This window comes from Rhinopithecus roxellana, chromosome 13, assembly GCF_007565055.1.
Source record: "Rhinopithecus roxellana isolate Shanxi Qingling chromosome 13, ASM756505v1, whole genome shotgun sequence".
Taxonomy (NCBI): Eukaryota; Metazoa; Chordata; class Mammalia; order Primates; family Cercopithecidae; genus Rhinopithecus; species Rhinopithecus roxellana.
In genome coordinates this window covers 101,848,399-101,866,342 of record NC_044561.1, presented here as the reverse complement: position 1 = coordinate 101,866,342, position 17,944 = coordinate 101,848,399, and the positions used below count along the sequence as shown (strand labels likewise).

General features: G+C 44.7%; 1 protein-coding gene and 1 long non-coding RNA gene across 3 annotated transcripts in view; one reads left to right on the top strand and one right to left on the bottom strand.

Annotated features, from left to right (window-relative positions):
• The window catches only part of LOC115892652, a 24,938-nt gene extending 18,300 nt beyond the window's left edge, over nucleotides 1-6,638 (top strand). Inside the window, exon 3 of the long non-coding RNA XR_004052517.1 lies at nucleotides 5,262-6,638. This is a non-coding gene — a long non-coding RNA (uncharacterized LOC115892652). The remainder of the gene's footprint in view (nucleotides 1-5,261) is intronic.
• LOC115892650 (tyrosine-protein phosphatase non-receptor type substrate 1-like) lies at nucleotides 1,018-17,944 on the bottom strand. 2 transcript variants are annotated; one of them, XM_030913994.1, is made up of 7 exons: nucleotides 14,355-17,944; nucleotides 13,218-13,538; nucleotides 7,848-8,156; nucleotides 5,238-5,405; nucleotides 3,737-4,063; nucleotides 2,576-2,685; nucleotides 1,018-1,968 (listed from the first exon to the last, which is right to left on the bottom strand). In XM_030913994.1, exons 1-6 carry the CDS (start codon nucleotides 14,812-14,814, stop codon nucleotides 2,579-2,581), a joined length of 1,692 nt encoding a protein of 563 aa, XP_030769854.1. In that variant the 5' UTR covers nucleotides 14,815-17,944; the 3' UTR covers nucleotides 1,018-1,968; nucleotides 2,576-2,578. The 2 variants fall into 2 exon arrangements, with proteins under 2 accessions (XP_030769854.1, XP_030769855.1); XM_030913995.1 differs by lacking the exon at nucleotides 5,238-5,405.

The window sequence follows — 17,944 nt, the reverse complement described above, 5'->3', positions numbered from 1 at the left end:
TCTAGAAAAAAGATAAGATTCCTACCACCTGTAAAACACATAAGATTCCTACCATCTGTAATGCATACACACATGTGTGCACACACACCACCAGAAAAATATAGTGAGATGTGGTACGTGCCTGTAATCCCAGCTCGTTGGGAGACTGAGGCAGGAGAATTGCTAGAACCTGAGAGGTGGAGGTTGCAGTGAGCTGAGATCACACCACTGCACCCCAGCCTGGGCGATGGAGTGAGACTCCGTCTTTGCCTCAGCCAGTGTCCAGAAGAGCTTTTCCCAAGTTTTCTTCTTTTTGTAATTCCAGATCTTACATTTAAGTCTTAAAAAGATAAATTTAATAAAAATGCACAAGGTTTATATTAAAAAGACAAAGCTGTTTGTAAATGGCATAAAAGACAACATGAAAAATATAAAATTATACAGTGATCCTGAAAAAGAAGTCCCCATATTTATACCACTGTGTGTATAGTACAGGAATACTCTGGCTGTGTACATCCAACTCCCGCTCCCAGCCTTTGTGCCATTGTTTCAGGTATTATATGATATTGATGCGTTATTATCATAACATCCACATTGCATTATTATTATTTTTAGTTTTAAACATTCACTTACCATCTATAGAGTTTTGTTTAAATGTCTTTTACATTTATGCATCTATTTACTTTTTCTGTTCTTCATTGTTTTGTGTGGATCCAGATTTACACCTGGTGTCATTTTCTTTGTGCCTGTAGGGTGTCCACTAGTATTTCTTATAATTCAAGTCTGCTGGTGATGATTTCTTTTGCTTTTGTTTGATTTTAAAAGATGTTAATATCAGCATGGAAGAAAGGAAAACTCCTTAACTCTTTAACTTCCTAAAAGGTATCTATTTTAAAAATGTAATAAACATTCAAAAATATTATATATATATATAGAGAGAGAGAGAGAGACAGATATAGCGAGATGAAAGGGATAAATGGAAAGAGTAAAACTTAAGCAACAATTGGAAAATTTTTTTATGTAACAAAAGCTCCCAAATCATACCAATACTGCAGCTTTGTGCACCAAGCTAGAGGAACAAGGCGGACTCTCCCACACATCCCCAGGGAAACAAATATAAGAATGTTGGCTGCAAAGTTGTACTAGCAAAGCACTGAATGAAGCTTCAACATCTATCTTGAGAAGAACTGATACATTGTGGCATGTTCTTACAAGAGAAGACCACAGAACAGTGCAAAATGAATAAAATGTAGCTCCACATATCAACAGGAAGAAACCTCACAAACTGTGTTAAGCATAAAAAATAAAGTTCCAGAGTGCTGTGTACAGTATCATAGCATTTATATAATGTTAAAAATATAAAAGTTATACTATACATTGCTTGAGGATTTATACATATGTTATAAAGTTATAAAGTCATGCTTGAGAATGATAAACAAATTCAGAACAGTGTTTTTTTTTTAGAACTGAAGATTACAATGGCAAATGTTACTATTTTTAAAAGATAGGATGGTAGGTGCTTGGGTATGGCTTGTATTTTTTCTGTACATTTCAGAAGATAAAAATGCTCATGCAACTTACCAGTGATTTCAAAATATATGTGTGTTCAAATGAAATCATATTTTCAAAAACCCTGCACAAAAGTAAAAACTGCTCTGAAAATTAAGGATTGTTCATGACCAGGGTAGAATGGAAACTTCTTTTCTTGATCAGCTTAATTCTCTTGTGTGGAAGCAGGGCCAATTTGAAGCTCAGTACATGAGGGTCAAGACATCCCTGGAATCCTTATGAAGTAAATCCGTCCCTGACTCAGCTCCAAAGCTCTGAGGGAAGGAACATCAGAAGGGTGTGCGGAAGGGAGCGTGTCTGCGATGGTGGTGGCAGGGACGGAATAAAGGGGTCTTTAGTGACCTATAAGTCCTTGCAGCTTCTCCCCGCTTGAACCCCTTCAAGAGGGCTGGAAGTAATGTATCACAGGGCATGCAGGGGCTGTAGAGAAAAAAAATCATTCATTCATGTGTTTGTTTATTCATGTATTAATTTCACAAATATTTATTGAGCACCTACTATATGGCAGGTATTCTGCTTGGTCTGGATTCGTGGCACAGATCAGAAGTAAGGCCCCTACTCATTACACCCCAACGCCACTTTCTGGATTCTAAACTCTCTCCCATATCCACATTCATCTTTGCCACTAGTCAGAACCTCCAAGTCCCTTGAATAGGTTCTATTCATTGATTTTAGCATCCCCAAAATATATCATATGAAAATTGAAACATGTAACGGTGTACTGGGGGACTCTGGAGTTTGGGTCTCAACATTCATACCACTACCACACCTTGGATCTCCCCTACCCCCATCTCCATGGTTCCAAAGAATAGAATTTGAAACCTTTCCACCTCCAAGGCACTACACAATGCATGGAGTTGAAAGACTCTGGGAATCGCAAAAAACATTTGGAGAAAATAAAGAGTGTTCACAACCTTCCCTTGAGGCTGGATCACTCTTGACGGCCCCAGTGACTGTGGGCTTGCCCTGTAGGCCTCTTGCCAGCCTGTCACCCACTCCTGAAGACTAAGGCCCATCCTATGCTTACCTGTCACAGGTTCCACCTCCTGCAGATGTAGGTCGCTGTGAAACTCATCACCAGTAGCACCTTGAGGCCCAGGAGGAAAACCACAAAGATAAGGGCGGGCATCTCTGGACCTAAATGCCAAAGGATAAAAGGAGCCATCGCATGGGGGCTCTGTGAGTTTAAATGCCTTCTCTGAGGTCATGTAGTCAAGAAGTTCCAGAGCTTGCAGGTGGCACCTGAATCTGATTCCAAACCCATGTCTTCTCTCTACATTTAGTTCTCTCTTGGAAATAAGAGTTGACCTTGACCTATAAGCCTTACCTTGAATTTGGCTCAACAAATGCTGATTTGAATATCTGACACATATCAGCCACTGTGCAAGGCCTTAGAGGCACAAACCTAAGTATAATATAATCAGCTCCAAGTCCCAAAGGCCTGTGGTCATTTAATATAACTTTGCTACAATCCTAAGAGTTTGGTATCGTTAGCACCATTTTCTAGATGAGTAAACTGAGGTTATGGGAAGGTAATTGACTCAGCTGCCTAAGTTTATAAAGCTGTAACTACTGGAAACTAAATTTTAAAATAATCTTACCTGAATTCAAATAATAGGTATCAATAGCTGACATTTATTGTAGACCGTATGTAAAGTTTACATGTATTAATTCATTTAATCTTCATAAAGACGATGAATTAGGAACCTTTTTTAGACGCTATCTACAGATAAGCAGACTGAAGCACACAGGGGTGAAGTGCCTGTGCAAGAATCAAGTCGAAGAGCCTATTCTACCATTGAAGCAGACATCATGCAAGCAGGTTTTATGTGCAGGCAAGCTCACCTCCATATAACTGAAACAAATATTTTAAACAAGACAGCCTTGCTGACAACCACCTCAGAAGCACCAGTAGTGAGTGCACTAAGCTGAACTCTCTCTTGGGAATTTTGAAGGAGATCGAGCCAGGAGATCACTCTTTCCACAGAAATTAAAGAACTTTTCAGGATGGCCAGATTTAAAGGAATCCACCAGCCAGAAACCATTCCGGTTATTTAAGGAAACGCAGACTCTCAAGTGGGATAAGACCTCACTGATTATCAAGCTCTCCCTCCTCCCAGTACCTTCTGAAATCCACTCAGGATACAGAAGTGACCCCAGGTGCTCATAGAAGAAGACATGAACTTACCTGTGCTCCCAATGGGCTTATAAGCGGTGTGGGCTGTTGTGGACAGTATGAGGTTGGCCCGTTTGGGAGGCTGTCCCTCATGTTCCACCATGCAGGTAAGCACCCGCTCAGGCCCCTGCACTGATGCATTCACCAGCAGCAGGTTTTCCAGGGTGTAAGACCCATCATCATTCTTCTTGAATGTCGGTTGCTCAGTGCCTTTGAGTGTATGGCAATCCTCTAGCCAGGTGAGGTGCACGTTTTGTGGATAGAATCTTTGCACGAGGCAAGTAACGGCCACCAAGCTGGAGGAGGTGGAAGACTGGAACACTGTCACTGTAGGGGGAACTGACAAAGCCCAGAGAAAACAAATAGTTATTGTGGGAAGCCATCTGTAGGTGCCTGGAAGCTCCTTGAGGATGAAGTCATCTGCCTAGGCCTAACCAGAGCCTGCCACAGAGGAATATTTTAGGTATTGGTTAACAAATGCACATATAAGGAAATGCATGATTGAATGACAGTGCAAATTCATGAGTGAATGCATGCGATGGATGGATGGATGGATGGATGGATGGATGGATGGATGGATGGATGGATAGATGAATGGATGGGTGGGTGGATGGATGAGTGAATGGATGGATGGATGGATGGATGGATGGATGGATGGATGGATGAGTGGATGGTTAGATGGGATTGATGAAAGCCATTTAATCTTTCTTTTCTTTTTCACTTTGACCATTAAAGATGAAAAGATGAGGTATGAATTCCACTGAAGAAGCTACAAATCATTTAACTTACTCTATGACTAGATAAATTTAAGATTTGAAGATTCACAGACTCTAAGTCTTAGAATCCAACATATTAAGATTGCACATAGGAAGGAGCTTCAGATTAGAGAGGTTAAGTAACTTGCCTGAGGGCACAAGTAGCAAAGGTGGGTTTACACCAGAGACAGCAGGTTTTACCTTTATGCTGTTCTAACACCCAAACTACAAGGCTATAAGCATTTATGATTCTAGGCTTCCAAAGTTATGATCTCATGACTTCTAGAATTTTTTCAACCAGATTTTCAGCTATGCAATAGAATGTATTCACAATAAGGAAAACTGGACAAATTCGAAATCTTATAAAACACTAAATATTTCAGTAGACTTCTTATGAACACACAACACCATGCAGCTCTAACACTAAACTAAGGGTTGGTTGATCCGGATTCTGGTCCTTGCACTGATACCATAGCCAACTGTGAGACCTATGCCAGTCACTTTCCCTCTGTTTCTAAGACTCTAAAATTATGAAATTCTCTGAGGTCAGATCAGCTCTCATGGGCCTAGTTAAGAGAGATTTCAGCTCTTGGTCTCAGGTAGAGGAAGCAACTCTTTTGGTAGTGCAATTTGAAGGAGTTACAGAAATCCAACTCCCAAATATTATTTTCTCATCCTCAACCTATCCAGACTTGTAAAATTTTATCAGTGATGTTGCTAATGGCAGCTGAGGCAGACACCCTCCCTGAGCTTATTACCTGAACTTAGTCTTTCCCTTTCAGCACACCAGGAGAGGACAGGGATCTCACGAAGAAAAGAGCAAGGCCTGAGAATGGAGGACTCCGGGTGTTGAAATCTTGGTAACTGGGGTAGTGCCCGTGGAGAAGAGGGCAGGGTAAGGTGCCTCCACACAACTGCCATGGGTTCTAGAAGGTGGCAAGGACCAAAAAAATATAAAAACGGATAAGAGGCTGAGATGGCCCATTTCAACCACCAATGAGTTTTCCTGGCTGTCTGGTGTCCGGGCCAGTGTTGGGAGGACAAAGGCCTGAGCACAGCTGATGACAACTGCTCCCATCCCCTGAATGTCAATGTCTGAGGCAGTGTGCATGCATTTTCTTACTTAATTCTCACAAAACCAAATAATGTAAACACTGAAGCTACTTGGTATCAGAAAAAAAAAAAAGTTCCACTTAGAAGCAGCCTATATAAAATTAGGCCTCAATTTCATAGAAATTGTAAAAAAGGAATTGGTTGGAACGTCATCTTGAAAAGCATTTAAATTTTTAAAAATTTACTTAATGTGTATTTGCATATAAATATAGAATATAATTGCCAAGAGGCACCAACTCTTAGAAGAATAAGTGTTAGGAGTGGACGGAGGCTGGAATGGTTTTTTCTCAGAATTTATACTATAGTACCAACAAATCCTTCATTTCAAATCTCACACAATCATTAAAGAGTAATTTTGAAAAATCATTTGAAATTATTTGAGTGTCCTATCGATTTTCATAGGGGGCTCTATTCATCGAAATGCTCTCTTTTGAAGTGCCCACAGTATCATTAGCATCATGAATTTTTTCTTATTATGTTTCCATTTTTAACAGTCAAAGGCTTTGCCTATGATCCCTGCAGCTCCCCAATATCACCTGCCTCAACTTCTTGAATTACAACTTTTGCAAGATCTCAGATTGCACTTTGCAATGAATATGGATTCAATTTGCACAAGATAGTGTGAGGTTTGCCACACTTCAATCAAGGCAAGACCAACCCTATGGCAGAGGGTTTCTGGGCTCCACGCCTCCTCTCCCAGCTGCCTGACCTCACTGCAGTGGTGCAAAGCAGTGCCGCTCACACTGAGTCCCACCTTGGGCTTCCAAAACCCTTTCCTCTTCTCCGCCTCGGATTTCTCTCTGTAAACATGAAATGCCACCTCCCCACTGCAGGCATATCCCCACCTCTCCTCCTTCATGAGACAATTCTCAGGCATATTCTACCCAGTTCTTCAGAGGGTATCCAGTGTCATTGGGCCCCAGTGGTCCACAGGGGCACCCAGCTCAATAACTCACTCTTTCTTGGCTGACTCCCTGCAAAGCTAGTATCTCTCTCCCTGCCCCTGCCCCCATCCCAACCTCTCAGCATCACCCTCCAACCACCTGCCCCCAAGTCCTGGGTTCAGGCTTTGCTTTCAGGAGAATTCAAATAAAGACAGCCGCAAAGATATTTCCATGAGAGGAAGCACAGCCCTGAGATGCATGCAGTGTTGAATAGGGAAGGGCTTGGAGTGGGAGCTAATTTTATATGTAATCAATTATTTTTGAAAATTTGTATTTTCTATAACTTTTGCTTCTCAACACAATTGTCCTAGCTCCAGAGAATTACATAATAAGTACTCAGATAAGGAAGAATCCCTGAACTATCATTTCTCTATTTTACAGACAAAGATACTGAGGATGGGAAAACAAGCAACTTGCAGGAGATCCCATAACTGGTAAATAGAGCAGAGTTGGAAGCTGGAATTCATGCCAAGGTTTCTCACTCACCAGCTTTACAACCTTAAGCAGCCTTCACTTCTTTGAGCCTCGGTTACCTTCTGTAACCCACAAATGGCACAAGCAGTATAGGGCAGTTCTACACATTAAAGTCCATTCACACGAGTGTGCTTTACTGTCTGTGAGCTGTAAATGTTTGAGACATTACTACCAATATCTTCCTCCATGTAATAAGATGTGTTTACTTCCTAATAGCACACTTCTCCCCCTATTTTGTGAACGAGAAAATGAAGAGAGACATATTTTGTAGATTTTAAAGTCCAATATACTTTCAAGGAATTAATTTTACTGCTATGCAAGCTTGGACTACTCACTTGCCTTCTCTGACTTTTACAGTTGTCAGAACAATGGAATGAGCATTAAGATTTCTTCTAGGCATGATACCTTATGACCTCATGGAATTCGTGTCAGCCAAGCATTGGTTCAAACCATCTAAAGACATCATAGGCCCTAGAATTTAGTTTCCCAAGCCCTCCAAATCTTCTTCATATAAAATAATGATAATAATAAAATTGAATTCCCAGAAGATATCCTGTCTCCATTTTACAGATGAAAGAAGTGAGTTCTGAGAAGTGCTATAATTAATAATACCAATTAACAACAACAATTGCCACTTCTGAGTAGTTAGTATGAGCAAGGCACTGTCTTAAGCACTTTACAGGTATTATTTCACTAAATTCTTGCCTCAATCAAACAAGGGATGTGCTTGCTTATCTTTGAGGGTTCTTCCTCATTTTTCATTGAGGAAACTGAGGCTCAGAGAAGTCCCCACCCCATCTCTGCACTGCCTCAGCTGAGCAGAGAGAGAGATCTTACCCCGGAGGTACTGGTCCAGGCCAATGGTTTTCTGGAAAAACAGCGTCAACTTCTGCTCAACATGGCAAATGACGTGGGAGAATACATCATCATCCGTCAGCAGGACAAGCACACTGCTGGTCACATTGTAGGTGTGTCCACTGTACTGGATGCTGGTCTGGGGGTTTGGGAGCTCATGTTTGTTTTTAAGCCAGGTCACAGTAACCTGGTGTGTTGCAAACCCTGAGGACGTATAGGTCAATCGGATCCTTGTGCCGGGCTCAGATCGCTGAAGGGGGCCTTGCAACTTGTAAGGCTGCACACTCCGGCCTGCAAGGATAGACCCCTCCCATGAGAGGGCACAGAAGTGCCTGAACCCCAGTGTGAACAAATACACAGCATCTGCCAAAAAGCCCATTGCTTCCTCTTTCATAAGATGTAAAGGTTATGTTCTGATAGGAACCAGTTTCCGAATCTGGTATCAGAGGCCAATGAAACTGTAGAATGGGCAACAGCAGTTTGTAAGGAGGTAAACTCCTACAGATACTGCATAGTGGACACTCAGTTGGCACTTACCCTGCCTACAGGCTCTTCCCTAAGTCACTGAGTTCTCACAGCAGCCCTCAGAAGTGGGAGCTGTTACTATTCCCATTTCACAGATGAAGAAACTGAGGCCAGACAGGCTAAATAACTTGTTAAGGTCCACTAGTCAGTGGCAGAGCTAGGATCTTAGCCAGGTAATCAGGCTGCACGGTCAGCACCCCTTACTGTCACTCAGCCATACCCTCGGTCTTTGAAAATGGAAAAGAACCTCACTTCTCAGAGGCCAGGTCATGGAGAAGACGTTAGAACCATAGAGAAAAGTTAGGAGCACAGGCTTTAGGATCTCACTCAACCCAAGTTTACGTTTCCAGCTCTCCACTGGAGCCCGAGCAACTTAACCCTCAGAGTCTCAGTTTTCTCATCTGCAAAATGGGGATGATTTGTTTTTTAAAGAAGAAGAATGGCTTAAATTTTATAACAATTATTCATCTCATTTTGATATCTGGAGTATAATTAAATTCAGACTTCCTTTGTTTATTTAGCCATTAGGTTTGAGAAGTATATTTTTCTTTTCTTTCTTTTTATAAATTTTATTTTACTTTAAGTTCTGGGATACATGTGCAGAATGTGCAGGTTTGTTACATAGGTAAACATGTGCCATGGTGGTTTGCTGCACCTATCAACCCGTCACCTAGGTATTAAGCCCCGCATACATCAGCTGTTGGTCCTGAGGCTCTCCTTCCCCTCACCCGCTGCAAAAGGCCTTGGTGTCTGTTGTTTTCCTCCCTGAGTCCATGTGTTCTCATTATTCGGCTCCCACTTATGAGTGAGAACATGCTGTGTTTGATTTTCTCTTCCGGCATTAGTTTGCTGAGGATAATGACTTCCAGCTTTATCCACGTCCCTGCAAAGGACACAATCTCATTCCTTTTTATGGCTGCACAGTATTCCATGGTGTATATGTACCACATTTTATTTATCCAGTCTATCACTGATGGGCATTTGGGTTGATTCTGTGTCAAGGAATTAATTTTACTGCTTTGCTATTGTGAGTAGTGCTGCTATGAACATACGCATGTACATATCTTTGTAATACAATGATTTATATTCCTTTGGGTATGTACCCTGTAATGGAATTGCTGGGTTAAATGGTATTTCTGGTTCTAGATCCTTGAGGAATCGCCACACTGTCTTCCACAATGGTTGAACTAATTTACATTCCCACCAACAGTGTAAAAGCATTCCTATTTCTCCATGGCCTCGCCAGCATCTGTCATTTCTTGAGTTTTTAATACTTGACATTCTGACTGGTGTGAGATGGTATCTCATTGTGGTTTTGATTTGCATTTCTCTAAGAGTTAATTAATAAATTAAGGGATGTAACTAAGTAGAATATGTGGCATACAGTAATCACTATATAAACGGTAACCATCAGCACCATATATTCACAATGACCTTCCAAGGAATTATTAATCGTATTTTTAATATTAACAGATAAAGAAAAGGCTCAGGGAGGGTTAGTGACTCATCCAAGGGCCTCACAGTGAACAGAATTGACACTGTAACCCAGGAGTTCTGACTCCAAGTCAAGGCCTTTTTCCGTTACTTCATAGCTGCCTCTACTTCTGCACAGTTGGTTCTATATTAAATGACCTTTAATATTGTCCTGCTTGCAGCTCAGCTCTAGGCTAGGCACTATGGAGACTACAGTCACTGCAGATAACTTGCTATGGGTCCTATTGTCCAGATGCCAGGCAGGAGTCAAGGAAAAGAATCTTAAGCAGGGCTCTTTGAGGTGGGTGCAAGAATTGTCATTGCACCGAAGGAAAACTTGACTCAGAAAGGGAGTTGTGGCCAGGTGCGGTGGCTCACGCCTGTAATCCCAGCACTTTGGGAGGCTGAGGCTGGTGGATCACCTGAGGTCAGGAGTTCAAGACCAGCCTGAACAACATGGTAAAACCCCATCTCTACTAAAAATACAAAATTAGCCGGGCGTGGTGGTGTGTGCCTGTAATCCCAGCTACTTGGGAAGCTGAGGCAGGAGAATCACTTGAATCTGAAAGGCAGAGGTTGCAGTGAACTGAAATCACACCATTGCACTCCAGCCTGAGCAACAAGAGCAAAACTCCATCTCAAAAAAAGAAAGGGAGTTGTTTTGTCTTAGGTCACATGACCGGGGACACTGATCTGTTTGACTCCAAAGTTTGGCCACCTCGAAACATAAGAGCCAGTCCCTGCTTCAAGGATGTGAGAGTCTAATCATGGAAGATGGGTGTAAATGGAATAAAACCCCAGGTTAGGGGACTTTCAGAACACCCTTGTAGTTTAAGTACCAATTGTGAGAACTAAACGATATGGACAGATAAGACCACACAATTCAGGAAGAAATAAATATCAGAAATAGAGCATTTAAAATTGAGATTAGAGAAGAGACTTGAGATAACACTAAGCTTTGTATTCTCAGGCAGGATAGGAAAGAAAAATGCAGAAAAACACATTGAATTTTTGAATAGACATGCCTGCATTCTAACCCCAGCTATGCTGTTTGGAACCTCTGAGACCTTGGTCCCTGTGCTAGCTCTGGGCTCTGTTGTAGGTTCAGATAACATATTTGAGGATGCCTAGTGTGCAGTAAATACTCTACGGGTGTCAGCCAGTAGGAACAGAGACACAGAGTGGGGAGTGCACAAGAGATGAGGGTGCTGATGAAGGCATTTATGAGCCAGGTTGGGGAAGGATAGCTGCAATGCTTTGTTAACACCAAATAGAAAGGGGCCTAAATGCCAGAAAAGGAAGGGGCTGCCCTTCCCCCTGCAGAGTACAGGGCCCCACAAAGCTACATAGGGGAGCCATATAATCAAAAGGATGCTCCCAGGGGGTTAATGTTGCAGCAGTGGGCCAGATAGACTGTATGCAGGCAAAATAGAAAAATAAGAGAAGAAAAACCCAGCATGAGTCAATAAAGAAATATTGTAACTTGCTTCTGATCAGAAAGGACCAGTTTCCAGTTTTTCAACCAGACCTGTGTGCCCTGCTGGGTGAGTGTTTTTCTTATTTCTGCTGGACAACAGACAAAAAGGCACGGAGAAATTGAAAGCTGAGGGGGATCATTCTCCTTAAGAATTCTTACAGCAGCCAGATAGAGGCCAATTCCGTCAGGGAGAGAGAGAAGGGGAGGTAGAAGGCCCTGGTGGGAAGATGGGCTGTTGTTGCTGATCCGGCACCCGTCCACCCTTGCTCTGGCAGTGGCCTGCACTGTAATACTCGTACACAGAGGCAAACACCCTCACCGCCCAAAAGGGACAGTCCTTTCTGGCTTCATGTGGTTCTGGAGAGCTGTGAGTCCATATGCTGGCTTACTCCTAGTTCGCCAGGCCCGGCCAATCCTAATAACCTCCACCCACCCTCTCGGACACTGTCTGCCCCCACCACCCAACAGGCCCACTCTGGACCGGTAATTCATTCTCCCAAGCTGGTCCAAGCTGGACCAAAGGAAAGCAGCCCGCGCTCTCTAAATCTGAACTGCCAGCAGACATCTCCCTCTTGTGGGGAAAATCGTTTGAGGACAGAAAGAGTGAGAGAGATCAGAGGTAGAGGAGATTCCGGAAGGCAAGGCCCAACAGAAAAACTATCGGCAGAGCCAACAGACAACCCACAAAATGGGAGAAAATATTCACAAACTATGCATCCGACAAAGATCTAAGATCCACAATCTATAAGGAACTTACATAAATTCACAAGTAAAAAAAAAACACCATTAAAAACTGGGCAAAGGATGTGAATAGCTACTTTTCAAAAGAAGACATAACCGTGGCAAACAAGCTTGTGAAGAAATGTTCAACATCACTAAATCATTAAAGAAATGCAAATAAAAACCACAATGAGATACCATCCTACACCAGCCAGAATGGCTATTATTAAAAAGTCAAAAAATAACAGAGGCTGTACACCAAACTCCCCCAACACACAATTTACCTGTATAAAAACCTGCACATGGGCCCTGAACCTAAAATCAAAGTGTAAAAAAAAAAAAAAAAAACAAAACAAAAACAAGAAAACAAACAAAAAAAAGGTAATATAAAAAAACACTCAAAAAAGGGAGAAAGTGAAGAGGACAAGGAAAAAGAGAAGAATGGAAGGAGAAGGAAAGTGAGGGGGAAAAGGAAGGGGAGAGGAGGAGGAAGATCTGTTCTGACCCCGTGTAAGGGTCTGCCCTGACCCTAGGTAAAGGCCTACACTGACTCCAAGGGCCTGTCCTGACACCATGTAAGTGCCTGTCCTGACCCTATGTAAGGGGCTGCACTGACCCTAGGTAAGGTCCTGTCTGACCCCATGTAAGGGCCTGTCCTGACCCCGTGTAAGGGCCTGTGCTGACCCTGTGTAAGGGTTTGTCTTGACCCTGTGTAAGGGCCTGCACTGACCCCATGTAAAGCCCTGCACAGACCCTCCTTTCCAGCTGAATTCAGAATTCTGGCCTCTCTTTAAAGGTGCCATCCAGAAACTTTCAACTGTGCCAGTCTTGATTAATAGCCTTTCTATAAGGCACTTTGGTGCTCAGCAGTCCTTAATCTCTGCCATTTCTTTCAGTCAAGTGTTAAGATGGAGAACTTTCAACATCAAGAATGCATGGAATTAGGGAAGAGGAGTCCCACCCTTTCTTCTTGGGGAGGGTGTGGAGAAAGGCATAAGGAGTGGAGTTTGGGGGCGAATACATGAGAGTTGTATCACCAGCTGAGGGTATCCTTCTATCCTTCACCATCACCTGATGCCGCCCTGAGTCTCCGACCCTCCCCAGCCATGCTGCCCACAGGGGATGTCGAGAGGGGCTGGGTCAGAGGCTGCACCCACCTTTCCCCTGCCTGTGCACCTGACCTTGCAGGGTGACATTGGCCTTGAGTGGGGGCTGCTCATCGTGGATGACCCAGCAAGCAAACTCACGCTCCTCCGGCGTGACCTCTGCCTGCCACGTGTGCTCCAGAGAGTATGTCCCATCTCGATTTCTGGTGGCCTGAGGGGACACCAGGGTCTGAATCATGCGCCTGTTCTCCATCCAGGTGAGTCGCAGGTGGGCGGGATAGAAGTGAAGGACGTGGCAGGTGAGATTCACTCTGTCTTGCACACGTACACGGGTCCCAGAGGTTTCAGTGGTGATCTTCAGGGTGGGGACAACTAGACAGAGGAATAGGAAGTAAGATCTGGTGAAATCAGCCCCTGCCTGTGGCCACCCACGCTTCCCTCTCCCAGGGACCAGCCTCAAGGTCTCTCGCCTTTTTGTAAAGAAATAATTTTTTCTCGTATGCACAATGTAAAGCAAATAGGGCTAAATGTTAATATTCATTAAATATGGGTAAAGATACAGAGGTGTCTGCTATATTCTGTATTTTTGAAATATTTCATATCAGAAAATGTAATTTTAAGAATTACTAAAAGGTGATGCCCATGAGGACAGGGACTTTATTTTGCTCATTGCTGCATCCCCAGCACTGAGCACAGTGTCTGGCATACAGTGGATATTCATTATTATTAAATGAATAATAAACATTTTAATTAAAAAAAACTGTAACAATGACATTAATAGAACAAAGATGTTTAGAAAGGGAGTCTGGGACCAGATAATAACAAGATGAAACATTCATAAGTAAGTTACTGCATGCCAGGCACCATTATGTGTGTTTTATAAGGAATAATTCATTTAATCTTCACAGGACACCTATGAAGTAGGTCCTCATCTTATTCCTATTATATAAAGAAACTGGCATTAAATAGTCACATAACTCGCAAGATCCCACAAGTTGTAAAGTGGCACACCTAGGATTAAAACCCAGACAGTGAGCCCCTGGAACCTGCGATTATAGCCACAATACACACGATCAGAAATCAGTGAGGAATGTCATTTCCCCATTTATGAAATTAGGCTTTGGGTAAAACTCCTGAAAGCTGGATGCTTCCAGGGTTAATGTCCACCCCACCCAACTGCCCATTCACCTCGGAGCACTTGGGAGAGATTCATGGTTGTTTTCAGGGGCTCTACCAGGGCCCTGTGGGTGACTTCGCAGGTGATCTCAGATGAGACATCCTTTCGGGTCAGTGTCACCCATGCCTTGCTGGTGATGAAGTCATTGCCTTCATTGTCAGGCACCAGGCGCTGAGCTGAGGCTGGATGTTCATCACTGTCCTTCAACCAGGTAACATTGAAGTCCCGGGAGAAGTCCCTGGAGTTGAAGGGGCCAGCAGTACAGTTGAAAGGCACCGAGTCTCCAGGGCTTGTCCTCTGAGATGGACCAGTCAGAGAGATGAAGGGCTGTCCAGCTAAGGAAAGAGCAACTGTGACTGCACACTGAGGGTGGCACACACCCCACAGGCACCAGTGGCACCAGAGGCATGTCAGGCCCGGGGACCTACTATGTGCTGTGTCTGGTTCCGTCTTCAGACAGCACATCAGCATTTGATCACAAGAAAACAAGCAAATGCAAATGTGGTTACGACTGAGCCCAATGCCCTCAAGAAAACCCAAAGAGTGCACAGATGGAGAATACGGGGAGGACTTATTCTAGAAGGGCAGCTGGGGAAGAATTCCTTGAGGAGGTGACATCATTGAGCTGAAACCGAGGAATGAATAGGAGCCAGCCATGGGAAGGGACAGAGGAAGGACATTCCAGACAGCAGGGATGGCAGGAGAGAAGGACCTCAGGCAGGGATAGCTTGGTGGGCTTGAGAAACCAAGAAGTCTGTAGGACCCTAGTGTCATGGCAAAGAGGTCCAGAGTGAGAAGAGCCTGGGGACCATGGTGATAATTTTGATTCTATTCTGAGAGTGATGGGAAACCAGAAGAGACTCTGATAGAGGGGCAAAGTGGTCTGATGTACATTTTTTAGAGGATAACTGGGGTTGTGCGGAGAATGGGAAGGAGGGTGGCAGGAATGGAAGCAGGGTGATCAGTGGGGAAGCTGGTACAGGCCTCCAGGCCAAGGTGATGGTAGCCTGGATTAGGGTGGTGAGAAAAGGAGACTCGAGACACATTTGGAAGATACAGCCCACAGGACTCAGTGACGGGCAGGATAGGGGGTGAGGGACAGAATGAATTATGGATCAACAATTCCCAGGTTTTCTCTAGAGCAGCTGTGTGAGTGGTAGCTCTACGTTTTGAGATGGGAAGAACTGGAGAAAGACCGGGTTGGGATAGGAAGGGAATGGTGATGAATCAGGATTTCCACAGTGGATGTAAGTTTATAAGGACTTGAATGTAAAGTCAAGAATCACCCCAACAGGGATGGTTGGCCTTCCTACTCGGGTCCCTCCCATCAATACCTCACTAGACCCCCGTCGTCTGCTTGCTTACCTCCAGTGACAGAGAACGCTCTCCATGAGAAGCAGCTCCATTTACCCTCACACACAGCTAGGACTATGACAAAATATTTCCTGCTTCTGGGGTATAACCTGAGATCTGTCTCCCAGAATTTTTCCAGGAAAACTGCAGGATGAGACTCACCCCTCCTCCTAAGGACAGCCCTGCAGAGCTCTGGAGCAGGAACCTCCCCAAGTCTTTGCAGCATTCCCTGAGCCCCTGCTCTGCACCAGGTCAGGAGTTGGGTGCTGAGACCACAGAGATGAGTCAGACGGGATCCCTACCCTTGAGAAGCATCTGGTCAGGTGCAGGGGAAAGGCAAATAAACAACCAATGACAAGCAGGATGACAGGCAGAGGGCAGCGCAGATGGCCATAGGAACTCATCCTCTTAGCACACAGCTCTGGTATCTTCTGGACTGTGCTCTGCCTTTATCACCCACCCTGCACACAGCACCATGTGGTTCAGAAAACACTTTCAGCCTTGTATGCTTCTTTTCCTCCACATCCCAGCTATGGGAGGCTGGTATTATTGTCCCCACTTTCAGAAGAGGAAGCAGAGACTCAGAAAGGTCTTGTGACTTGCTCAAGGTCACATAGCCTATCAGTGGCTAAGGAAGGAGGGTAAGAAGGCCGGTCTGACTTTGGGTCCAGGACTCTTCCATGTCTCCAATGCTGGAGGCTCCATCACTCTGGCAACTTCTCTCTCTCTTTCTTTCTCTCTGTCTGTCTTTTCCACCCTTACACCCTTTCTGATCCAGAACAGGTAGCCACCCAGACTAGAGTTGACATCAGGAAAACTGGGAGGTAGGCTCTCCTTTTACCTCCTGACCTCCCCTGAGCCCCTCACCCTTAGTTCACTTCCTCCTCTGATCCCCCAGCTCCCACCAACTCCCTTTATCCACAAGGTCTACATTGAAGAAAAGATGAAAAATAGCACCTGACTGGCAGGAAAACAGTTCGGTCACATCTTCTGAGCCTGTCTCCCTTCAGGAAGACACGGTGGCTGGATTTGGTCATTCCTGGGGGTCTCCTTGCCTGCCCTGAGGGTCTCTCTGGACAGGAATGAGGACTCACCTGTGAGTCCCAGCAGAAGGGTGGGCAGGAGGGAGCCCAGGGCCCACCCAGGTGTGGTAGCCATGGTGAGAGACTCACAGTGCTCCTGGTCTGTTCCCGGTGACAACCACTGGATAAGGCCCTGAAAGAGCCCAGGAGCCACTGACCAGCCTCTGACAGCCTGGAGCAGGCCTTATACTTCCCAGTTGCTCACCCCACCCCATTCCCTGCCATGCCTGGAGCAGAGGCTTGAGCCACAGTGAGAGAAGTGGTCACTGTGGCCAAGGCCTCCTTCCAAGCCCCAAACCTTCAGGCCTGTGGTGTCTAGCCAGGGAGGCATCTGGAGCCTTTCACTGGGTTCCAACTGTCTCTGATTCCCCATGAGCAAGACAGGGAAGTGGTTGAGCTCTGCCTCAAGCTTCAAGCCACAAAGCTGGCTTCTGATAGGCTGAACCTTGATGTCCCTTCTCCTGGAGGCTCCTCCATGCTGAACAAGCAGCGTCAAAAGCCTGCCCTGTCCCAGACCCAGACACGGCTTCTGGGAATGCAGAATGGATCAGACATGGGCCCAGAGGGTTGAGAAGTGAGCCTTGACATACACAACCACGTGCAACCAAGAAAGACCCTAGACTTTGAAACCCAACCCTTGCCTCGTGGCTTCACTAGGCTTGCACAATGGCAGCACGGATTACCCGTGGCCCAGAATTGTCTACTAGGCTCCAAGTTGGGGAAACATGAATTTGAAACACAGCCACCAGTTTCCCTGACCTCCCTATGAAAACAACCTCTCCCTTTGGTCTCTCCATTTACTTACCCTGCATTACTTGGCTTTCCAATGGTTAGCCCTGATGTATACTTATTTGTTTTTATCCACTTCCCTCATGAAAAATAAATGATTTTCCCTGAAGACTACTGATCTTTGTTCATGGCTGTAACCAGCAGCCACACAGTGCTGGGCACAGAATAGATACTCGGTAATAACAAATGAACCTTTGGGGCCAGGTATGATTACAAAGCAGCCAAGCCTGGCCTGCTCCCCGGCCATCCCATCTTTTTGGGGTCTGTACACTCAGCTAAAGTGGAGGGAGAGGATAGAGAGGAGTTGTCAGCCTGGGGGAGGTTGTTACAGAAACTCCCCCCAACCTCACAACTCCCCACCACCACCCAGCCAAGCA